This window comes from Antechinus flavipes, chromosome 1 (genome assembly GCF_016432865.1).
Source record: "Antechinus flavipes isolate AdamAnt ecotype Samford, QLD, Australia chromosome 1, AdamAnt_v2, whole genome shotgun sequence".
NCBI classification, from domain to species: Eukaryota; Metazoa; Chordata; class Mammalia; order Dasyuromorphia; family Dasyuridae; genus Antechinus; species Antechinus flavipes.
In genome coordinates this window covers 227273317-227291154 of record NC_067398.1, presented here as the reverse complement: position 1 = coordinate 227291154, position 17838 = coordinate 227273317, and the positions used below count along the sequence as shown (strand labels likewise).

The following is a 17838-nucleotide window of genomic DNA, read 5'->3' as shown; positions in this document are numbered from 1 at the left end:
AACAATCATTATTTATTTTTTTTTATGTCAATAAATTTAGAACAAAATTATTGTTGTTCTAGAAATGGTAAGCTAAGAAAAAAATGTGATATAAATAATCTTACCTGGAAACTCCTGTCTTATGAAACTTTCTAGGTTTTGTCGAATATGTTCACGAGCCTGATCTTCTAAAGCAGTTGCAGAAAAATCCTCTATTTAAAATAATGAGAAATACTTTTGGTCAAATAGCTTTCAAAAGTTTGTCCAAGAACTAAAAGAACCAAACTTTTATTAAAAAACAATTTTCTCTATTCCCAAATCTGTAAGCATCTCCTATGTGTAGAACACTACTATAGAAACAAAGTAATCACAAAGTTAAAACAGTCTGATCTCAAAAAGGAACAATAAATTACTCTTATCTTATCAAAAGAAACTACCTTTTGATATTATTAACAAAAAAAGGACTTTTATAGATCAGCCTGAAACTTTATAAAACATAATTTTGTTAAAATGGTCTGTTTTGAACAGTTTTGAAAGACTTAAGAACTCTATGATTTCAGGGGACTGATGATGAAGACGACCACCCATTCTCTTTCAGAGATTCAAGAGTACAAAATAAGACATATTTTTTTGGAAATATCCAATGTGGGCATTTGTTTTGCTTGATTACACATATCAGTTACAAGGGTTTTTTTCTTATTTCAGAGGCAGGAGGGAGGGTAAGTATACAGTGGGATAAGAGGGAGATAAAAGTTTTTGGTTAATTAACAAATACTGGTAAAGCAAAGAGACTACTCTAGATAGATACTTTTATTTATAATGCTTAAAGTGAAAATATTATTTAAAGTTTTTCTGTATTTACTTCTCTCAGTTGAAACTAAGAACCTTAAAGAAAAAATGAATCCTTGTAATGAACACAATACTGGAACAGTTAGAAATTAAAAGAAGTAAAGATTGATACACAGATATTGTTATTTCTCAAAATCTTAAGCTATCACCTAGGTTGGCAATTTTTGGAAGCCTATTTTAAAGTTCCTAGAAATTAGTAAAAAATGTTGACAACTTACTGTAACACTGGATGCAAACTTGGTCTAATATATTTGAAAATCTGGGTGTTAAAGGTGGCAAAGGATCCAATTCAATTTTTTTGAAGTCTTCAGGGCAATCCTTTTTTAGGTGACCCTCTCGCTTGCACAAACTACATACTACAGTAGGAGGCTACATGAAAGGGAAAGGCAAAAAGACTTAAAGGCAGTTTCAAATATCAGAGTTCTTAATCTTTTCTCACAAAATATTCTACTTTTAACTTCCTCAAAGAGAAACTATCATCAAGAGTGGAGTATGGTATGATATAGCTGGAATACTTAGCAACTTTTAATAGTTTCGGGCAGGAAATTGGAGGAATGTTAAAACCTAGAAAGAAGTCTGGTGATCAATTTGAGCTTAAAAATCAAATGAATCATCATTATTAATCATTTCAGTAAGCCTGTTCTATTAAATGAAAAATAAATTTATATACACAAAATTAAAAATAAACAAAGAAACATCCAAGCTATTTCTTTGGCAGTTAAATTTTTTTACCTTGCCCTTGGTGAAGACAGGTTTACTAAATTCGTAGAATAGGTCCAAATGATCTAAAGCTGAATCTTCCTCACATACATTTTCTTCCATAAGAGGATACTTTTCATTTAATTCCATTAGCAAGGGTTCATCTACAGTTTTTCCAACTTCTTTCAAATCTTCATATTTAACAGGAACAATTAATTCATCCTCTTCAGAGAGGGCATCCTCATCTCCATATCCAGTATATGAGTCTAACTCATCTTGTACAATAACACTCTCTCTTTCATTGATGGTATGCCTGGCTTCTTCTTCATCCTCTTCCTCATCATCTGAATTAGTGATTTCTGATGTCTGGCCCTGTACTGAATGTGTAACCTTGTTTGAGTCTTCTAATTCATCTGTACCTTCTGTACTTTCCTCATCCATGTCAACTTTGTCATCTACTGTAACAAAATCATCCCTTTCAGTTATTGTAATGTTTTGGAAACTCTCTAAATCTGAAATGCTGTCAGTCTCCATGTCAAGATCATTGGGATGGGCAAGTAGTTCTCCATTTTCACTGTCATCATCTAATTCTTGATCCATAGTTGTCAAATTTTTCTCCCAGTCTTGTCTATCAGGTTCCTCTTCCTCCTCCTCATCTTCATCATTTCCACTTTCTGTTTCCTCATAGTGTGGTTTGAAATCCTCAGAATCATCAAAAATTACTTCTTCAATGATACAATCTAAGTCTCCTTGGTTGATTCCAACTTGAATATCTCCTAACTCTTCTGTTGGGCTTTCAAAACCATCAAACACCTTTATAGTATTTCTTTGATGTGCCTTGAAGTTTTCTACAATATTGGTAGCATCAACATAGTCACTCACAACCACAATTTTGTTATTCATTACTTGTACCTCAGGATCATGTTTTACATCATCTTTTAGGTTTTTGGATGTTTCAGATGCATCTATATTTATATTCATAGGCTTTTTGGGAGTGGTCTTTATTGCTTTTTTGTGGGGGATAGCAAAATACTTATATGTTGCTCTTAAACAATGAAGTATATATTCATAAACCAGTTGACTGTTCAAAGTTCTTGCCACATTCCTCTTAACGGAGTATGGATCTGTAACAACAAAAAAAATGCAACATCTTTATATTTTACTTTGAAAACAATCAATATATATTACATTAAAAAGGAACAGTAATTCAGATAAAATGAATCCTATTTCTTAAGTGTAGCTATTTTTATTTGGGAGTCAAGACAGAGGAGGGAAAATATTATCTTTCATATGATGAAATCTCTCATATGAAGAAACTCCAAATGTCAAAATTATCTCTTATAACCAACCCACTTGCACAATGCCAATATCCCCTTCCTTATCTAGTTATGTGATAGTGGCAATGGAAAATAAACTATCAATCTGGCTCTTAAGCCTTTTGGGACTGCATCCTACACTGAAAGGCTCTGCTGAGTGCTTTGCCTCCCCCACTCAGCCAGTCTTTGTAAAGCTTACCTCTACTCTTCCGCCCTGTGAAGCCCCATCACTGAACTGGCTGGACTGAATTCCAGGGGTGAGAGGGAGGCACGAGGAGGAGACACCACTTCTCACAATTCGCTCTCCTCCCCTAAAACTCCAGCAGGGTAGGCAATTGGCCAGAAGAGCTGAGCCAGAGAAACTGCAGGGGAGGGTTTAAAAATGTGAGATCCCCATGACTGCACACAGAATTTTATGCAAAATGCAAAAAACCCTCTTATGCAACATAAAGCTTGAAAAAAAAATCAAGCAAAAATAAGGGAATTCCATACTGAAGATTCCTTCAGCTACAATTATGAGGAAGTTCTTAAAAATGTTTTCAAAGGGGAAAAATTTAGATTTCTATATAAGTTTCAGTTATGGAACAGCCTAACTTCTAAAAGCTGAAAATGACTTAAGAGGCCAGTCCACTTTCCAATGCCTACTGAATAATATATCAGTGTATTTCATTGCAATGTAGATCTGGTTTAATGAGCCCTATGCAAAGGAATATATGTATACATTTTAAATATCATTGGAGGCTTCATAACAAGATAACGTATTTGCAAATTGCTGGAGTCCATGAAACTAATCAATTAATAGAAAATGGATATAACAGAACCTAGAAGTAAAGATTTATAATCAGGTTTTTTTTTTAAACTTTTAAGGAATCATTTAAATTTAATGAATGTGTAATTAGGATACTGCTTATACTACAGTTGTTTAAATTGAGTTCCAAGCATGACATTGTACTGAGTTGAATGACACATACAGACTTAGTACAAGGATTATTCTGTTTACTTTACTGGTGGGTTCTGCTACACCTTGTATGGAGGTGATTAAAGAAGATTGAAATACATGCTGTTAGACTTAAGTACATGCTGTTAGATCTGCATTTGTTTTTAGTTATTTTGTGAAAAATTTGGATACCTTCCACAGCAATGCGCTTTTTGGGCCAATCTTTTGCTTCACGAGATATAGCTTCTTTGGCACGTATACTGATGACCAAATCACCCAAATTAAATTCTAAAGCATAGAAACGAAGCAATTCTACCCAGAGCTGCCCAACTGGTGCAGAACATTGGTTTTCTAAATCAAATACCAATGGAACCTATTAATAAAAAAAAAAGAAAAAAATTCATTATGTGTGTCCAAACAATCAGATAAATAAAATTATACAGATTCTGTTTTAACAAAATGAAACTTAAGGGCAGGTCTTAATGTGAAAATCTTTTCACATGGCGCTTAAACTGACCACAAAAAAAAAATTAAGTTTTATGTATCAGCAATTGTTTTTATTATACTTTAGATAGGACTGGGATCTAACTGAGATAGCATGGAGTACTGGGAAGGAAACTGGAACTGAAATTAAGAGAGATCCAGCTTGATAATCTTGTCTTTGATATTTACTTGTCTTGTTAATATGAGCAAATTCTCTCAATCTCAAATTTCTAACTATAAAATGAGAATACTACTAATGATAATACTCTTGCCTCACAGGGTTATAGTAAGGATTCAATGAGAAATGTTAAGTGTGTGTAAAGTTTTTTGTAAATACTAAATTGCTACTATGTCAACTACTGTGTGATCAGTCTCTCAACATCTCTTTCCGTGCCATTCCTGACTGAAGTGTGAAAAAGCAGTTACTGATACATTAGGCATATGTTGCGACTTCCAATTTATGAAATGTAGTGAATACAATAAGGATTATATAAAAGATACTAAGATTCTCAGTCCTACTCCCTACTAATAACATCCTTGAAGTGGATACTGAAAAAAAATAAAGAGAATAGGATCCTAGGCTACCCAGATTTACAAGGATAATGTATTTATGACTGGATATTTAGTTTTGATGTCAGTTAATTTCTGATGTAAAAGGTTTGGATTTTAAAACATACATATGTTTGGATATTTTCATTTGAAGAAAATACAAGTATTTTCTTTTTTTTAAATTTTTAAATAACTTTTTATTGACAGAACCCATGCGAGGGTAATTTTTTATAATATTATTCCTTGCACTCACTTCTATTCCGATTTTTCCCCTCCCTCCCTTTACCCCCTTCCCCAGATGGCAAGCAGTCCTTTACATGTTAAATAGGTCACAGAAATACAAGTATTTTCTATCATAGAACTTTAAAGTTACAAGGTACATTAGAAATTATTCCAGCTTTATGGATGAAGAAACCAAAGTGCAGAAATATAAAATGCTTGTACAGAGACCAAGAAGCATGTCTGTTAACTTTCAAGCCATTACTTTTATTATGCTAGGCAGTCTCAAGAATACAAAATTCTGATTTTATATTAAGAAATAAAGCCATAATTTGGCTAATTTATACAAATCTCCCAAATTCAAGTATTTGTTTAGGTTTTTATTACTATTGGACTTTTTGCTTTTTTTCAGATATTTGAAGAATCATCTCATTGGGAAGAACTAGGGTCAATAGGTAGAAGTTATATGCAGGCAAATTTTGGTTCAGTGTAAGGAAAAATTTCCTAAGTATTAGAACTACTTAGAAATGGAATGAACTGTCTTATGAGTTAAATTTACGATTAATAGAGATCTTCAAGCAGAAAGTGAAAGACCGTATTTAGGATGTTATAAAAGGGGATGGATTCTTCTTCAAGAACCACCATACTTCTGGGTGTTTTGGGTCAAGGTTTGTAATTTCATCAATATAGAAATAGCTAATGCAGAAAGTAACTATGTACATCATTAAGTTCTCTGTATCTTAGAGAGTTGCCTTTAGCACTGACAAGTTATGTGACTTGCTCATGATTAATCAGGCATTTTTATGTATTTTCAGATGTGGGACTTAAATCCAAGTTTTTTATGATCCCAAGTTCACAGTTGTGATAATTCATAGCATATTTTCTCTTTGTTTCTATCTCCCAAACCTCATCTTGTTATATAGAGTAACTGTAAATATGTCAAAAAAGAATTATACTTTGATATTCAAGAAACATTATGGAAAATTGTTTCAAATTTGGAAGACCATTTTAGTAGGTGACAAAAGTAGATGATAGAAAACTATATAAGCCACAAGTTCATATGCTTAGGGATCTGAATAACAAGTAATATTTTCTTTAATATTTTTCATTTCATTTTACACAAATCTTTATTAAAATCTTATTAAATACTAAGGCTGAAAGGACAGATAAAGGTTCCTCTCAGGAAAGTTTTTTCAGTTGATATGGGGGAATTCTCTCTGAGGGAAGACTGGTAGTACCGCCTCTGCAAGTTTAAGTCTTTGCACATTGTCTGGGTCATTCAAAAGTTTAAAATAACTTGCTCAGGGTAATATATATATAATTTATGTCACAAATGATTACTGAACAGAAGTCTTCCTAATTTTGAAATGGAAGTTCTACCCATTATGCCATGCTTTTCAGAAGGTTTCTTCAAAGGACGCTTTAAGTATTTCATTATTATCATTTATGGAATTTATTACTAGAAGTCAAGAATTTTGCCTATAGGTAATCTCATTTCAACCCTGGAAAACTAAGGAGCTTTAACAGAGTTAAAGTAAGTAACCGCTTGGAGCCTAGATTTTCCCTGAATTCTATTTACTTGAAGATCATCTTAGTCTTGATTGTAAATCCAAACAAATGCTGTATGTTAGCCATTACATTCTTAGGGAAATGTAAGAAAATTAATCTTGAATTCCCTTGTGACATTTCTTGTACTGCTGTCTTAAATATGGTGGTTTATTACTTGAATTTTACCTCTGCTGCTCATTCTCTATAAAAATTGGCAAGCAATAAGATGAGAAAGTAAGTGGGCACATGTCCTCTTTTCCCTTTAAGAATAGTAAACAGTTTTACTATTCCTAAGAGAATTTTGTAGATCTATAAAATGTGAAGGCACATGAAGACAGATTTATCACAATATTATTTTGTACAGAAATACATAGAAAATAAGCAATAAAGGAATATGAAAGAAACCTGAAAAATCCTATAAAATCAATGCAATTTTCCTTGGTTTGAATCAAAATTATCAATAATAAATCAATTAACCAATTTTGATTAATTAAAAACTGACCAAGTTTTTCAGTTTAATTATGAAAGTAGATAAAAATAAGTTCAGACCTTTCCTCTTTTAAAAGATGTTTCCTTAGATGATTCATCATCTCTCATAGTAGTCTGTTCCCAAACCACCAAATCATTTTCAACTTCTTTAAGGTTAAAATTTACTAATTTATTCAATGAGAATCCGTCAATCTAGGAAAACAGGACAAATTCAATCTTAGTAAGTTAAAAACAGTATTTATTGTTATATCAATGGTTATCAATCTTAAATAAATTGCTAGATTTTATCCCATAGAAAATTCCATTACAGAATATATTAAGTTGAGTCCTAAAGAATCTTGTTGAGCTATTTACAAAGTTTTGTTTTAAATGTGTGAAAAAAATTTGGCTCTCAGTGCACTACTTTCTTACTTGAAGTATTTTTTTAAAGGCACCAACTAGAATATTAGTTGTATACAGGAGACCGATTTCCCACAAATCTTTTATCACAGCTAAAAAAATTAAGATTGAAAGGACTAATAAAAAGAGACTCATAAAGATGTACAACTTTAAGTCTTCACTGTGTCAACCTAGTCTAACATAGGGTAATGACACTTTAAAAAAATATGGAGAATTCTTTATAAAAATAACTGAGAGTAATATTTGGAAATGTCTAGATAGTTAACTCTTCCACATTGTGACTTTCTCTATTGTGGTTTTGCCATATATGAAGGTCAGAATAAAAGGTACCATAAACATCCCATAAAAGAAAAAGAAAAAAATTCAGGCTTTTTCTCTGGTATAAAGATATTATAGTCACAAAAGCTGGGAAAGACCTGAGAAAAGTTCAAGTTGAATATTCAGATAAAACAATTCCAGTAACATAGAGTTGGTAAATTAACATGTCATCTGGGATGAAAATAGGACAGCTCTTTATCAAATATAATGTTTTTTACACTTATCCAAAATGAGTTCAAATGAGCAGGATTAGTTCTGGAAAGCTGCAAACCTCAGGACCTTCCCCAATGAAAGCAAATTCAGTCTTTTGCAACCCAACATCTCTAATTCATTTCAGCTTTTTTCCTTTCTTTCACAATTCCCCAGTGGGAAGAGGGGATGAAAGGAAAAGAAAAAAGAAAGAAAAAACTGGAGTAAGTAGGAACATGTCCTCTTTTCCCTTTAAGTATAGTAAACAGTTTTACTATTCCTAAGAGAATTTTGTAGATCTATAAAATGTGAAGGCACATGAAGACAGATTTATCAAAATATTATTTTGTACAGAAATATGTAGAAAGCATTTTTCTTTACATAACAGAAACCAGAATGGTCAAAAGAGAACACTGGGTATGAAATCAGAAGACCTGAGTTTGAAACAGGGTCGGTAAAGATAATTTCATCAGTCCAATCTCAAGAGAGATGATGATGAATAACTTGGAAGTTAAGAACAGAGGACTCCTGAGGATAACCAAATTACTATTTTCTGTAATTATTCATGTTGTTGCATTGTCATTGTTTCAAAATAGTTCAAACGACAGAATTTACAAGTAAATTCAAGTAGTAGATGTATTTATTTAATATAAATATTGTATATTTTCTCCACATTGTGTATATATGTATATTTAGGGTTTAGTGTACTTTTCTTTCAAGAATACGCTCACATACACGCCCCCCTCCCGCCTTCCCCTTCCCTTAGATTTTATTGTGTAGAAAACTCTTCCTGATAAGGAGAAATTGCCTCTTCTAATTCATAAGATAACCTTTTTACAACCTATTCTTAAGAGTTTCTGAGACAAGGCCAAATGACTGACCAGGCTTACATGGCCAGAATGTATCTGATGCAGAACTGGAAACAGGTCCAGACTCACAGATCATCTCTCTATCCACTGTGCTTTCCTCTAGCTTAAAATGTCTCAAAAAAAAAAAAAAAACAAAAAAACAAACAAAAAAAAACCACCACTTAAAATGCTCATATTTCTTTTTGGGGAAAAAAAGTCAGGCACCCAAGAGATGTACTACACAGAATATAACAAATTAGTCATCAGGTCTTTTAACAATTCTTCCTGCTTCTATTTTCCAACTGACTCTTCTAATCCATCTTTATGCAATGGTCTAGTCCTGTCACTCCTTTGCTCAAAAATATTTTGTGATTCCCTATTGCCAACCATGCCTAGTTCAAACTGTTTTTTGTGGCATTCAAGGCCATTTACAAATTGGCACCACTCAACTTTTAAACCATAACTCACCATCACTAACAAATATACTATTTTTCAGAAAAATTATTCTATTTCCTACATCCTCAATGAACTCATCCAATTCTGTGCTTTTGTTTTTGTCACTTCCTGTGCTCTGAATATCCTCTTTTCTTGTCAATTCCTACCCATCCTTTAAAGAGCAACTCTTCATTATGAGTTCTTTCCCTCTTTCCCTCTCCCTCAACACTCAATCTTAAATGCACCTGATAATTTTATAAGGCCATCTTGTTTACAACTTGAATGTTTCCCAGTGCCTAAACATAATTAATTGAACTGAATTATCCTGACTAGCAAGGAAATATGAATTAAAACTCTGCTTTGAAGCAAATATATTTATTGTAAAAATTACAATTTTGTAGTTTAAAAAAAAAAGTGAAACTTACCCATGATCCTAGATATACAGGAAGAACTGGTTCTTTTCTTTGCTGAAGAAAGAAAATGGCCATTAGGGCAAATACGTAGGATGGTAAGCCTCCTTCTTCAGGATGATCTGTACAGCAAAGCTAAAAATAAAAGGGGCAAAGTGGATGAGTATTTCCCCTAACTTTTCATTCTCCAAGATTGATTATATATAAAAAACAACCATTACTTTGAACCACCTGTTAAGAAAACCATGTAAGTAAAATGTGACACAACACACTAGCTCCTCAAGCAATAAGTGCTCAGTAATCCTGTTGATTTGATCTGCTTTAAGGTCCAACGTTCAGGTGGGTTACAACAGCAAGTCACTGGTTTATGTCCTTACTGTGGGCATGGTTGACCTTCCCTTGTTGTTAATAATAATAACTAGTATTTAGATCATGTTAAGTTTTGTGGATCTCTTCAAAGTTTTATCATTTTCTTCTTACAATTATCCCGAGGTAGAAACTATCAATTTTATATTTTTCAGATGAGGAAACCGAGTCAGAAAGATGGTATTTAACTTATCAAGTTCACACAACCAGCAAACATGGTTGCTAGACTTGAACTTCTTGACTCCAGGTCCAGTGCTCTATCCACTGTGCCACCAACTGCCTTCAACTGTACACCCAATTTGGTTATTACAAAAGAAACTAATTGCTATTGTTTGTCCTTCATTCTTGAAGAAAAGCAATGACATTATGAGATAGTGTCTTGATTTGTACATGAGCTGAATTTAAATGAGGTAGGACAGCACAATATCATCAGCCCCACTCTCTCTTTCTTCCAGAGTCATCAAAGTCCAGTGGGCAAGACAAAAGTCAAGATGACTGATGTTAGTTGAGCTTATATTTTATAAAATGTTTTGGGGTTTGGGAGCTAGGTTTGTTTTATTTTAATCACCTACCCACCTATCAATTTTCAAAAAGTGAGGATGATTTACTTTTTGACCTATGTAATTTTTATTTCCAATTTCTTGAAAATAAAGCTCTGGAAAAAAAAAAAAAACCCTACAAAACACAGGCTTTAAAAAAGCCCATTCTGTTTCAAATGGAGTTAACTTGTTTCAGTCATTTTTGACTCTTTGTGATCTAATTTGGGGTTTTCTTGGCAAAGATAATGGAATGGTATGCCATTTCCTTCTCTTGCTTATTTTATAAAAGAGGAAAATGAGGCAAATAGGATTGCTTTAAGCCCCAGGTCATACTGGTAATAAATGTTTGAGGCCAGATTTAAACTCAGGAAAATGAGTCTTCCTAATTCCAAGTCTAGTACTCTTTCTACTGCACTATCTAGCTGACTATGAAATCACTTTGGCTTTCATTAGATGGCCAATAATAATTTGGTGCCTTCAGAATTCTGAAGATGTGAACAATTCAAGGTGATTAAGTACTACTCAATTTCTAATTACATTGGAAAATACTACCCTGAAGTATAGTATTCTTTAGTTTAAAAAAAATGACTCATATTGCCAATAATAAATGTAAATTATGTATGATGATCCAGAGACATGTAGTTTAGGAATAAAACCCCTGTGCCAGGACTGAAAACTGAATTTGAACCCTGGTTCTTAATCATACTAGCTATGTGACCTTGGGCAAGCTTTGCCTCTGAGACTTGGTTTCCTCAACTATAAAGTGGGGATGACAATCTTTTTCCTGCCTACCTCACAGGGTTATCAGGAGGGAGGTCAAAAGATAATAAACAATTGTGATTCCTTTACATTATCATCATCACTCTACTGTTGCAACTTCAAGTCCATCAATTGTCATACAGATTGTCCAGGTCACTCTGTTTAAACCCAAATTCATTTTTGAAAGAACCAAATAAATTCAATTTACTGCCTGGAAACTCTTAGAACATCAGTGGATTCATGTATATGTACTCTACCACTATTATGAATACAATTCAAATTCATGAGTCATTTATTGCTAATCTGATGGCTGGGTACAAAATAAAAAGATACTGCTTTAATATTTCTGCCAATTATACCACAGAAAAAACTTTGATATTCCTGCTAGTCAGTATGTAATCATCTATACTTCTAAATGTAAAAAGACAAATTGTACTACCATCTTAATTTAATTTTAAAATTTTGCAGCGCTCTTCTAATCAGTATTTCAATTACACTAACTTTAAAATTTTAGATATAGACATTCAGAATGCATCCTGTCCCTGTTTGGGTCCCAAATCAAGAAAATATAATTAAAATGTAATATTTTGACTAATATTTTTTTTAAAGGAAGGCCATTCAAAGTTTAGAGTATACTGAAAGATTTTTAAGGAAATTAAAATATCAAAATTTCCATTCCTCCTTCAGATTTCAAGATTTTTTTCATTTGCCCAGAAATGTCTTAGATTCTGATATACATCCAAAATTTAAAAAATAAAAATAAAGAGACTACAAATGTGACTTAATGCATGTGTAAATTTATCCTCATGTAAAGACATATGATTATATTTAGAGGGCCCATACTTACCTTTGCCCAATACCTGAAGGCTATTACTAGAGGCACCAGTTTAGGTTCTAGTTTTCCAAGAGCAGCTAAATGATTTGTAGTCAGACAAGCATTTTCATTTCCTGCACTCACTTTACAAATGAGGCCACTAAAACAATGAAAAAACAAACCAATCAGGATTTAAGATAATCACAAAAATATGAAAATTTCATTTAGTGTTTTAAAAAAAAATTACTAAGCTGAAACTATTTCATAGTTCAACTTATGAAAAATGTTTCTAAGAAACAAGAACAAGAATGAAAAAAGCTAACTTCTATTAAAAACATGCACAGTAAAACTGTGCATTACATAAAATGGGAGGAATATGTCCAGGAAAAAGGAGGCATTCATACCTATTGAGGAATCAAGTGTTATTTTTTATGTGACATATTCATGCTAACACATCATTATATTTAAAAATGAATCCAAAAATGGAGTGATGGAAAATTTAGTGGCCAATGTTTTAGTCATATAATTGAAATGGGTGAAAAATGTTTTCCCCCAACACTGTTTTCTTTGATTGGCTTTAAAAAAAAAAAAGGACTTCTACCAGGATGGCCCAAAATACAGTAAATGTCAATAGTAAATTTGTGAAATACTAATGTATGCATCAATTTATTCTGGCAACTGAATCATTTAGATAATTACATACATCTCCCTGTTGATGTATGTGACCTTAATTGCCTATAAATAGTAAATACAAACTGAGACCTTTGTTTTTCTCGACACACCACCACTGGCACCCTAGCATGGAAATCTGCATCAATATCAATGAAAGATTCTGAGGAAAGAAAAAATAGTATTCATGTTAATAAAAGTTTTTGTAAAACAGAACTTGATAAGAGTATTAGAAGAGGCTTTTTTGATTTGGTCTTTTAAAAGAGAACTATGGAAAAAAGAACTTCTAATCTATGTATAAAAATGAAAGATATAAGTACTAGGGTCCAAGGATTCACATGATTTGTACAATTTCCTTTTTAAGATTGGGTCTCCCCATTTCACCCAAAATCTAATTGTAGCAGCAACTGAAGGTTCCAAAGCAATTGTTAACTGGTATGAAAGCTTTGATCTGTTCTATTTTTGACCTAGGAACACTCTTGTTTTCATAGGAAATTAGGTGAGCCACTGTTTCTTCCTTCCCTGATATTAGTGCCAGACACAATGCTGACACCCAATCAAATTTAGTCTTACTTCAACTTGGAATTCCTTAATTCAACAAGCCTCACTCCTCAGTAACTGAAAATAAGTTCTTTTCAACTTACATTTTTAAAATGCCATGGAAAAAGTTGATGGTTGGTTAGGAAAGCATGTAGTACAAATTAGATTACACTACTTATGTTTAAAGGTGTAACAGACTAAGAGATATTGAGGTGACACTTAAGAACATAGAAATATTATAAACATTACTAAAATTTGTTCTACTATTCTATAACAATTAACTCTCTTAACCATTTTTAAATTATAGCTTTTTATTTACAAGATATATGCATGGGTAATTTTTCAGCATTGACAATTGCAAAACCTTTTGTTCCAATTTTTCCCCTCCTTTCCCCCACCCTCTACCCCATATGGCAGGTAGACCAATACATGTTAAATATGTTAAAGTATATGCTTATCCATTCTTACAAGGAAGTTTTTAGACATTTATGCTAATAGCCTCTCTCCCTAATTATTAGTATTGATTTTGTATATAATTATATAAGAGAGGAAGCAAGTCTGGAGTAGTGGAGTAGTGGAGATAGTCCACTGGTCCAGGAGCCAGAAGACCTTACATCAAGTCCTGTGCCTGTGCTATATCCTGTCCTGTGTGTGACCCTAAACAGATGGATCAGCCTAGCACCCCTCAAAGCTCTAAGCTGTTTTGTCATTGAGGAATTCTCTCATTTAAATGAGTCCCAATTATCATCCCCATTCCAGTACTTCCATGGAATACATGTATTTGTAGTCTTTCCTGCAAGCCCCTTAAGAGCAGGGATTATTTCATTTTTTGTCTTTGTATGATGGCTGAAACAGAATGGATTTTTAAAGCTTGTTGAATGATGAATTATAGGCAAAATCAAAATGAGAAATGAAAAAGACCAACTTCAATAGTAGTTATGTTTCTACATTTTTTTGCAACTTGCACAAAGGTAGTAAATTAGTAGAGCTAGCATCTAAATCCAGTTCTTCTGACTTCCAAACCAGTGCTCTTTATATTACACCAATATAACTCAACTGCTTTATCAATATAAATTTTCACATTTATTGCAACTGATATTCTATCACAACTGATATATTCTACTCTGACCATAATAAATAGAAAAATGTTTTGCAACTTTTATCAATAACGGTCAAAATGATAGATGATGCATGGATTGACTCTTCTGCTTATTTAAAATTTGGCTGCCAACTTTTCTCCTTTAGGGAATTTTAAATATGAAAATAGAATAAACTGCTTGTGTCTACCTTTACTTCCTGGGCTCAATACTGAAAGCTTTATTAAGAATACCTTTTTGATATGCTAAGAGTCAGAAAATTAATTATTAGACAATGGTTCCCTTTACTTAGGACACTGAAGAAGATAAAATAAAATATTCTACTGAGAATAATAGAAACATAAACAGTTACTGGTGGACACTGCATTAACCAACTGATAAACTTTAACTTGACTACAGACCACTTAAAGCTTGAAGCCAAGATGTGATTATGTAATATATGTGCATGTATGTTAAAGCTTTAACAGTTGTTAAAGGGAGCAGACATTGTACACATTTAAAAAAATCTCAAGTCCATCAGTTATTTATTTCAGCTGAAGCTTAACTTATTTTATGCATTACTATAAGAATTAGGAGGCTTGAAGATGCATGGTACAATGGAAAGAACATTTGTTTGGGAGTCAAGAAGCTTGGGCTGAGTTAGTCTCCTTAGGTCTCAATCTTTTCTTGTAGAAAATAAATGGGGTGGAGGGTAAAGTATTTGGACTAGATTATCTACAAAGTCTCTAAAATTCCATTATCTTTTATCCTTTTCTAACTTTATTAGAATGTATGATTTATAAAAATCTCATATTCATTAGGGTCCAACCTATTACATTAGGTCAAATATATTATGATACAATCTAATTCTGTATTTTTACGTAGGAATAAGTTTCATTCATAAATATAATCATACTGAACAGATTCACAACAGAGCTATTAGCAGGACTGGCAGAATAAAAGAATACTACATTTGGAGTGTAGTGGACTTAGTTTTAAATCCTATCTGTTTATCTTATGTGACTTAGAAGAATAATGTCATATTTGGGGTCTCAAATAGAAATGAGATAAAATGATAAGAGTAAGACTGTATTATCTGAATGATACAGAAGAGTTATTCTCCAGCTCTAAATCCTTTAATTTCCTATGAAATCAGAAATTTCTATAATTCACTGTCTATTTTCCCTTTCAAAATGTCAGAATTAAATAGACAATTTAAACACAAAGGAATGATTTTATAAGTATAAATGAAAAATATCTTACCACTGCTCTTTAAAATTTCTTGAATAAGTAAAAGCACATCTGGTTGAGTCATCTATGAAATAATTGAAATACATAAAAAAATGAGACAGCTCAATCCACCAGTGTTTTTTTTTTTTTAAGTGTGATGATATATAGTTCAAAACAGAAATGTACATATTGGGATCGAAACAATGAGTTGAATAATTACAAAGTCATATGTGCATTAGATATTTATTCTTTAGGACATAAAACTTTCCCTTTTAAACTATGATGAAGGTAGCCAGAAGAACAACTATTACATAGTTACACTTTGGAAAGCTGGCATCTAGGCAACTGGAATATTAAATAACTAATAGTACCTCACCTGTGGAAGACTTTGGGGAAGAGCTGATACAAAGACACAAGGATCAACTAAGTAGTATAACGATTGGGTGGATAACTGATCAGAATATTCGAAGGTTAAAGGCTTCCAATTTTCAATTTATGATTGGTTGGTGAGTTGCCCAAGTAGCCATAAAAACCAATCCCCATGGGTATGCAGAAAACTAGGGAAGCTAAAGTGAACAGAGCATTAGCAGGACAGGGGGAAAGGGAGGGAAATTAGTGAAATACAGCAAGCAAGGGGAAGACTTCAATATTGGCATCGATCTGCATTTCCATTTCTATTCTCTAGAACAACCAGTTCCTCTACTGTGCTAGGTAAACAAAGATAATATAATTAAAAAGGGGCTTTTCAGTTTTTACTCAGAGACACAACAATACAAAGAAAAACTTAGCAAAGTTCCTGAGTTCATTTGTATATTCTAAATTGCAAAAAAATTACTTGCTATAGAATAAATGTCTAACATATTCTGTGGATTTGGGATAGTTTTTCCAATTATGAGCAATAAAAAGAAGAGGCTACTGAAGATTGAAGAAGCATAAAAGGGATTAAATTAGATAATGGGGGAGGGAGGTCCCTTCTAGCTTTTAATCATGTTTGCTATGTAGAAAAATCTGCATGAATCAGAAGTCCTGAGTACCAGGCTCAGCTCTCCTGCTACCTCCAGGCGTGAATGAGTAAATTAACCTCTTTGGGTCTTAGTTTCCTCACCTGTAAATGAGGAGAAAGGGAGGTAGTGAACTAAGTGCTATCTAAGGTTCCTTCCTGTTCTAAAATTCTATCATCAGAATCTTTATAAGCCATATAAATACATGGTAAATATTAGTCCTTAAAACTTTAGATAAGTGATCCACAACTATTACCAAATAACACATAATTAAAAAGAACAACTGGACTCGAATGGCAGTTTTAAAAATATGGCCCATGAATTTCTAAGGGTCCCCAGGTTAAAACTTTTTTGAAACAATACTAAGGCATTATTTGTTTATTAAAGTACTATTTTAATACTAAATAATACTTTAATATATAATAATAATACTAAAAATACTTTAATATTAAATACTAAACTATTAAAAATAGTTTTCCAACTATTTATCTGTGTGAGGCTGGATTTTCTTCTTTTACTTCAACCAAAACAACATGTAGCAATAGATTGAATACAGAAGCAGAGATAAAAATGCAGTTGTCTTCTATTAAGTCAGACATTAGAGTGATCTGCAAAAATATGTAAAATTACATCACTTCTCACTAAATATTTTTGTTGGTAAAGTTATTTTTCATATAAATGTTATGTTAACATGTAATGAGTTTATTGCTGTTTTTTAAAGTGAATTAAAAAATTTATTTTAAAATTTCAGTTTTAATTTCTAATATGGTAAAAATCAGTAGATAATAGCCTCCTTAAACAAAAAGTTTTGAGGGCCTTAATAATTTTTCAGAATGTAAAAAGATCCTGTGACTAAAAAGTCTGATAATCATTAGACTAGAAAATGAAAGAACAATGGGACTATTTGATATAGGCACTCCCTGTGAGCAAAATTTATAGATCTTTATAGCCATAATGCTAACTTATTCAGCAGAATAGCAGCCAAGTAGCTATTCATAGAAACTATTAAGAATGTAAATTTAAAAATAAAATTTCATTACATTAAAGAATATTTTTAAGTTGGAACAAACTGCTACCACAAAAGATAAGGTGAAATGTCTGAGAAAGCGGGCACAATTTTATATAATGCTAATATTTATCTGAAACCACTCCAAAGAGAGTGCACAAAAAAAGTTAA

The 17838-nt window shown here is 32.3% G+C and overlaps 2 protein-coding genes across 5 annotated transcripts in view; one reads left to right on the top strand and one right to left on the bottom strand.

Moving 5' to 3' along the window:
- Positions 1 to 17838, top strand: part of LOC127561895 (tubulin polyglutamylase complex subunit 2-like) — an 877998-nt gene that overhangs the window by 817728 nt on the left and 42432 nt on the right. The gene's annotated exons all lie outside the window — the stretch shown is intronic.
- TUT7 (terminal uridylyl transferase 7) overlaps positions 1 to 17838 on the bottom strand; it is an 88163-nt gene that overhangs the window by 46003 nt on the left and 24322 nt on the right. For all 4 annotated transcript variants that reach the window (XM_051997041.1, XM_051997057.1, XM_051997033.1 and 1 more), the window contains exons 7-15: positions 15694 to 15745; positions 12908 to 12977; positions 12179 to 12305; positions 9683 to 9802; positions 7129 to 7260; positions 3973 to 4153; positions 1561 to 2651; positions 1047 to 1197; positions 105 to 191 (exon numbers count right to left, since the gene is read on the bottom strand). In XM_051997041.1, the coding sequence (XP_051853001.1) occupies positions 105 to 191; positions 1047 to 1197; positions 1561 to 2651; positions 3973 to 4153; positions 7129 to 7260; positions 9683 to 9802; positions 12179 to 12305; positions 12908 to 12977; positions 15694 to 15745 (2011 nt within the window). The remainder of the gene's footprint in view (positions 1 to 104; positions 192 to 1046; positions 1198 to 1560; positions 2652 to 3972; positions 4154 to 7128; positions 7261 to 9682; positions 9803 to 12178; positions 12306 to 12907; positions 12978 to 15693; positions 15746 to 17838) is intronic.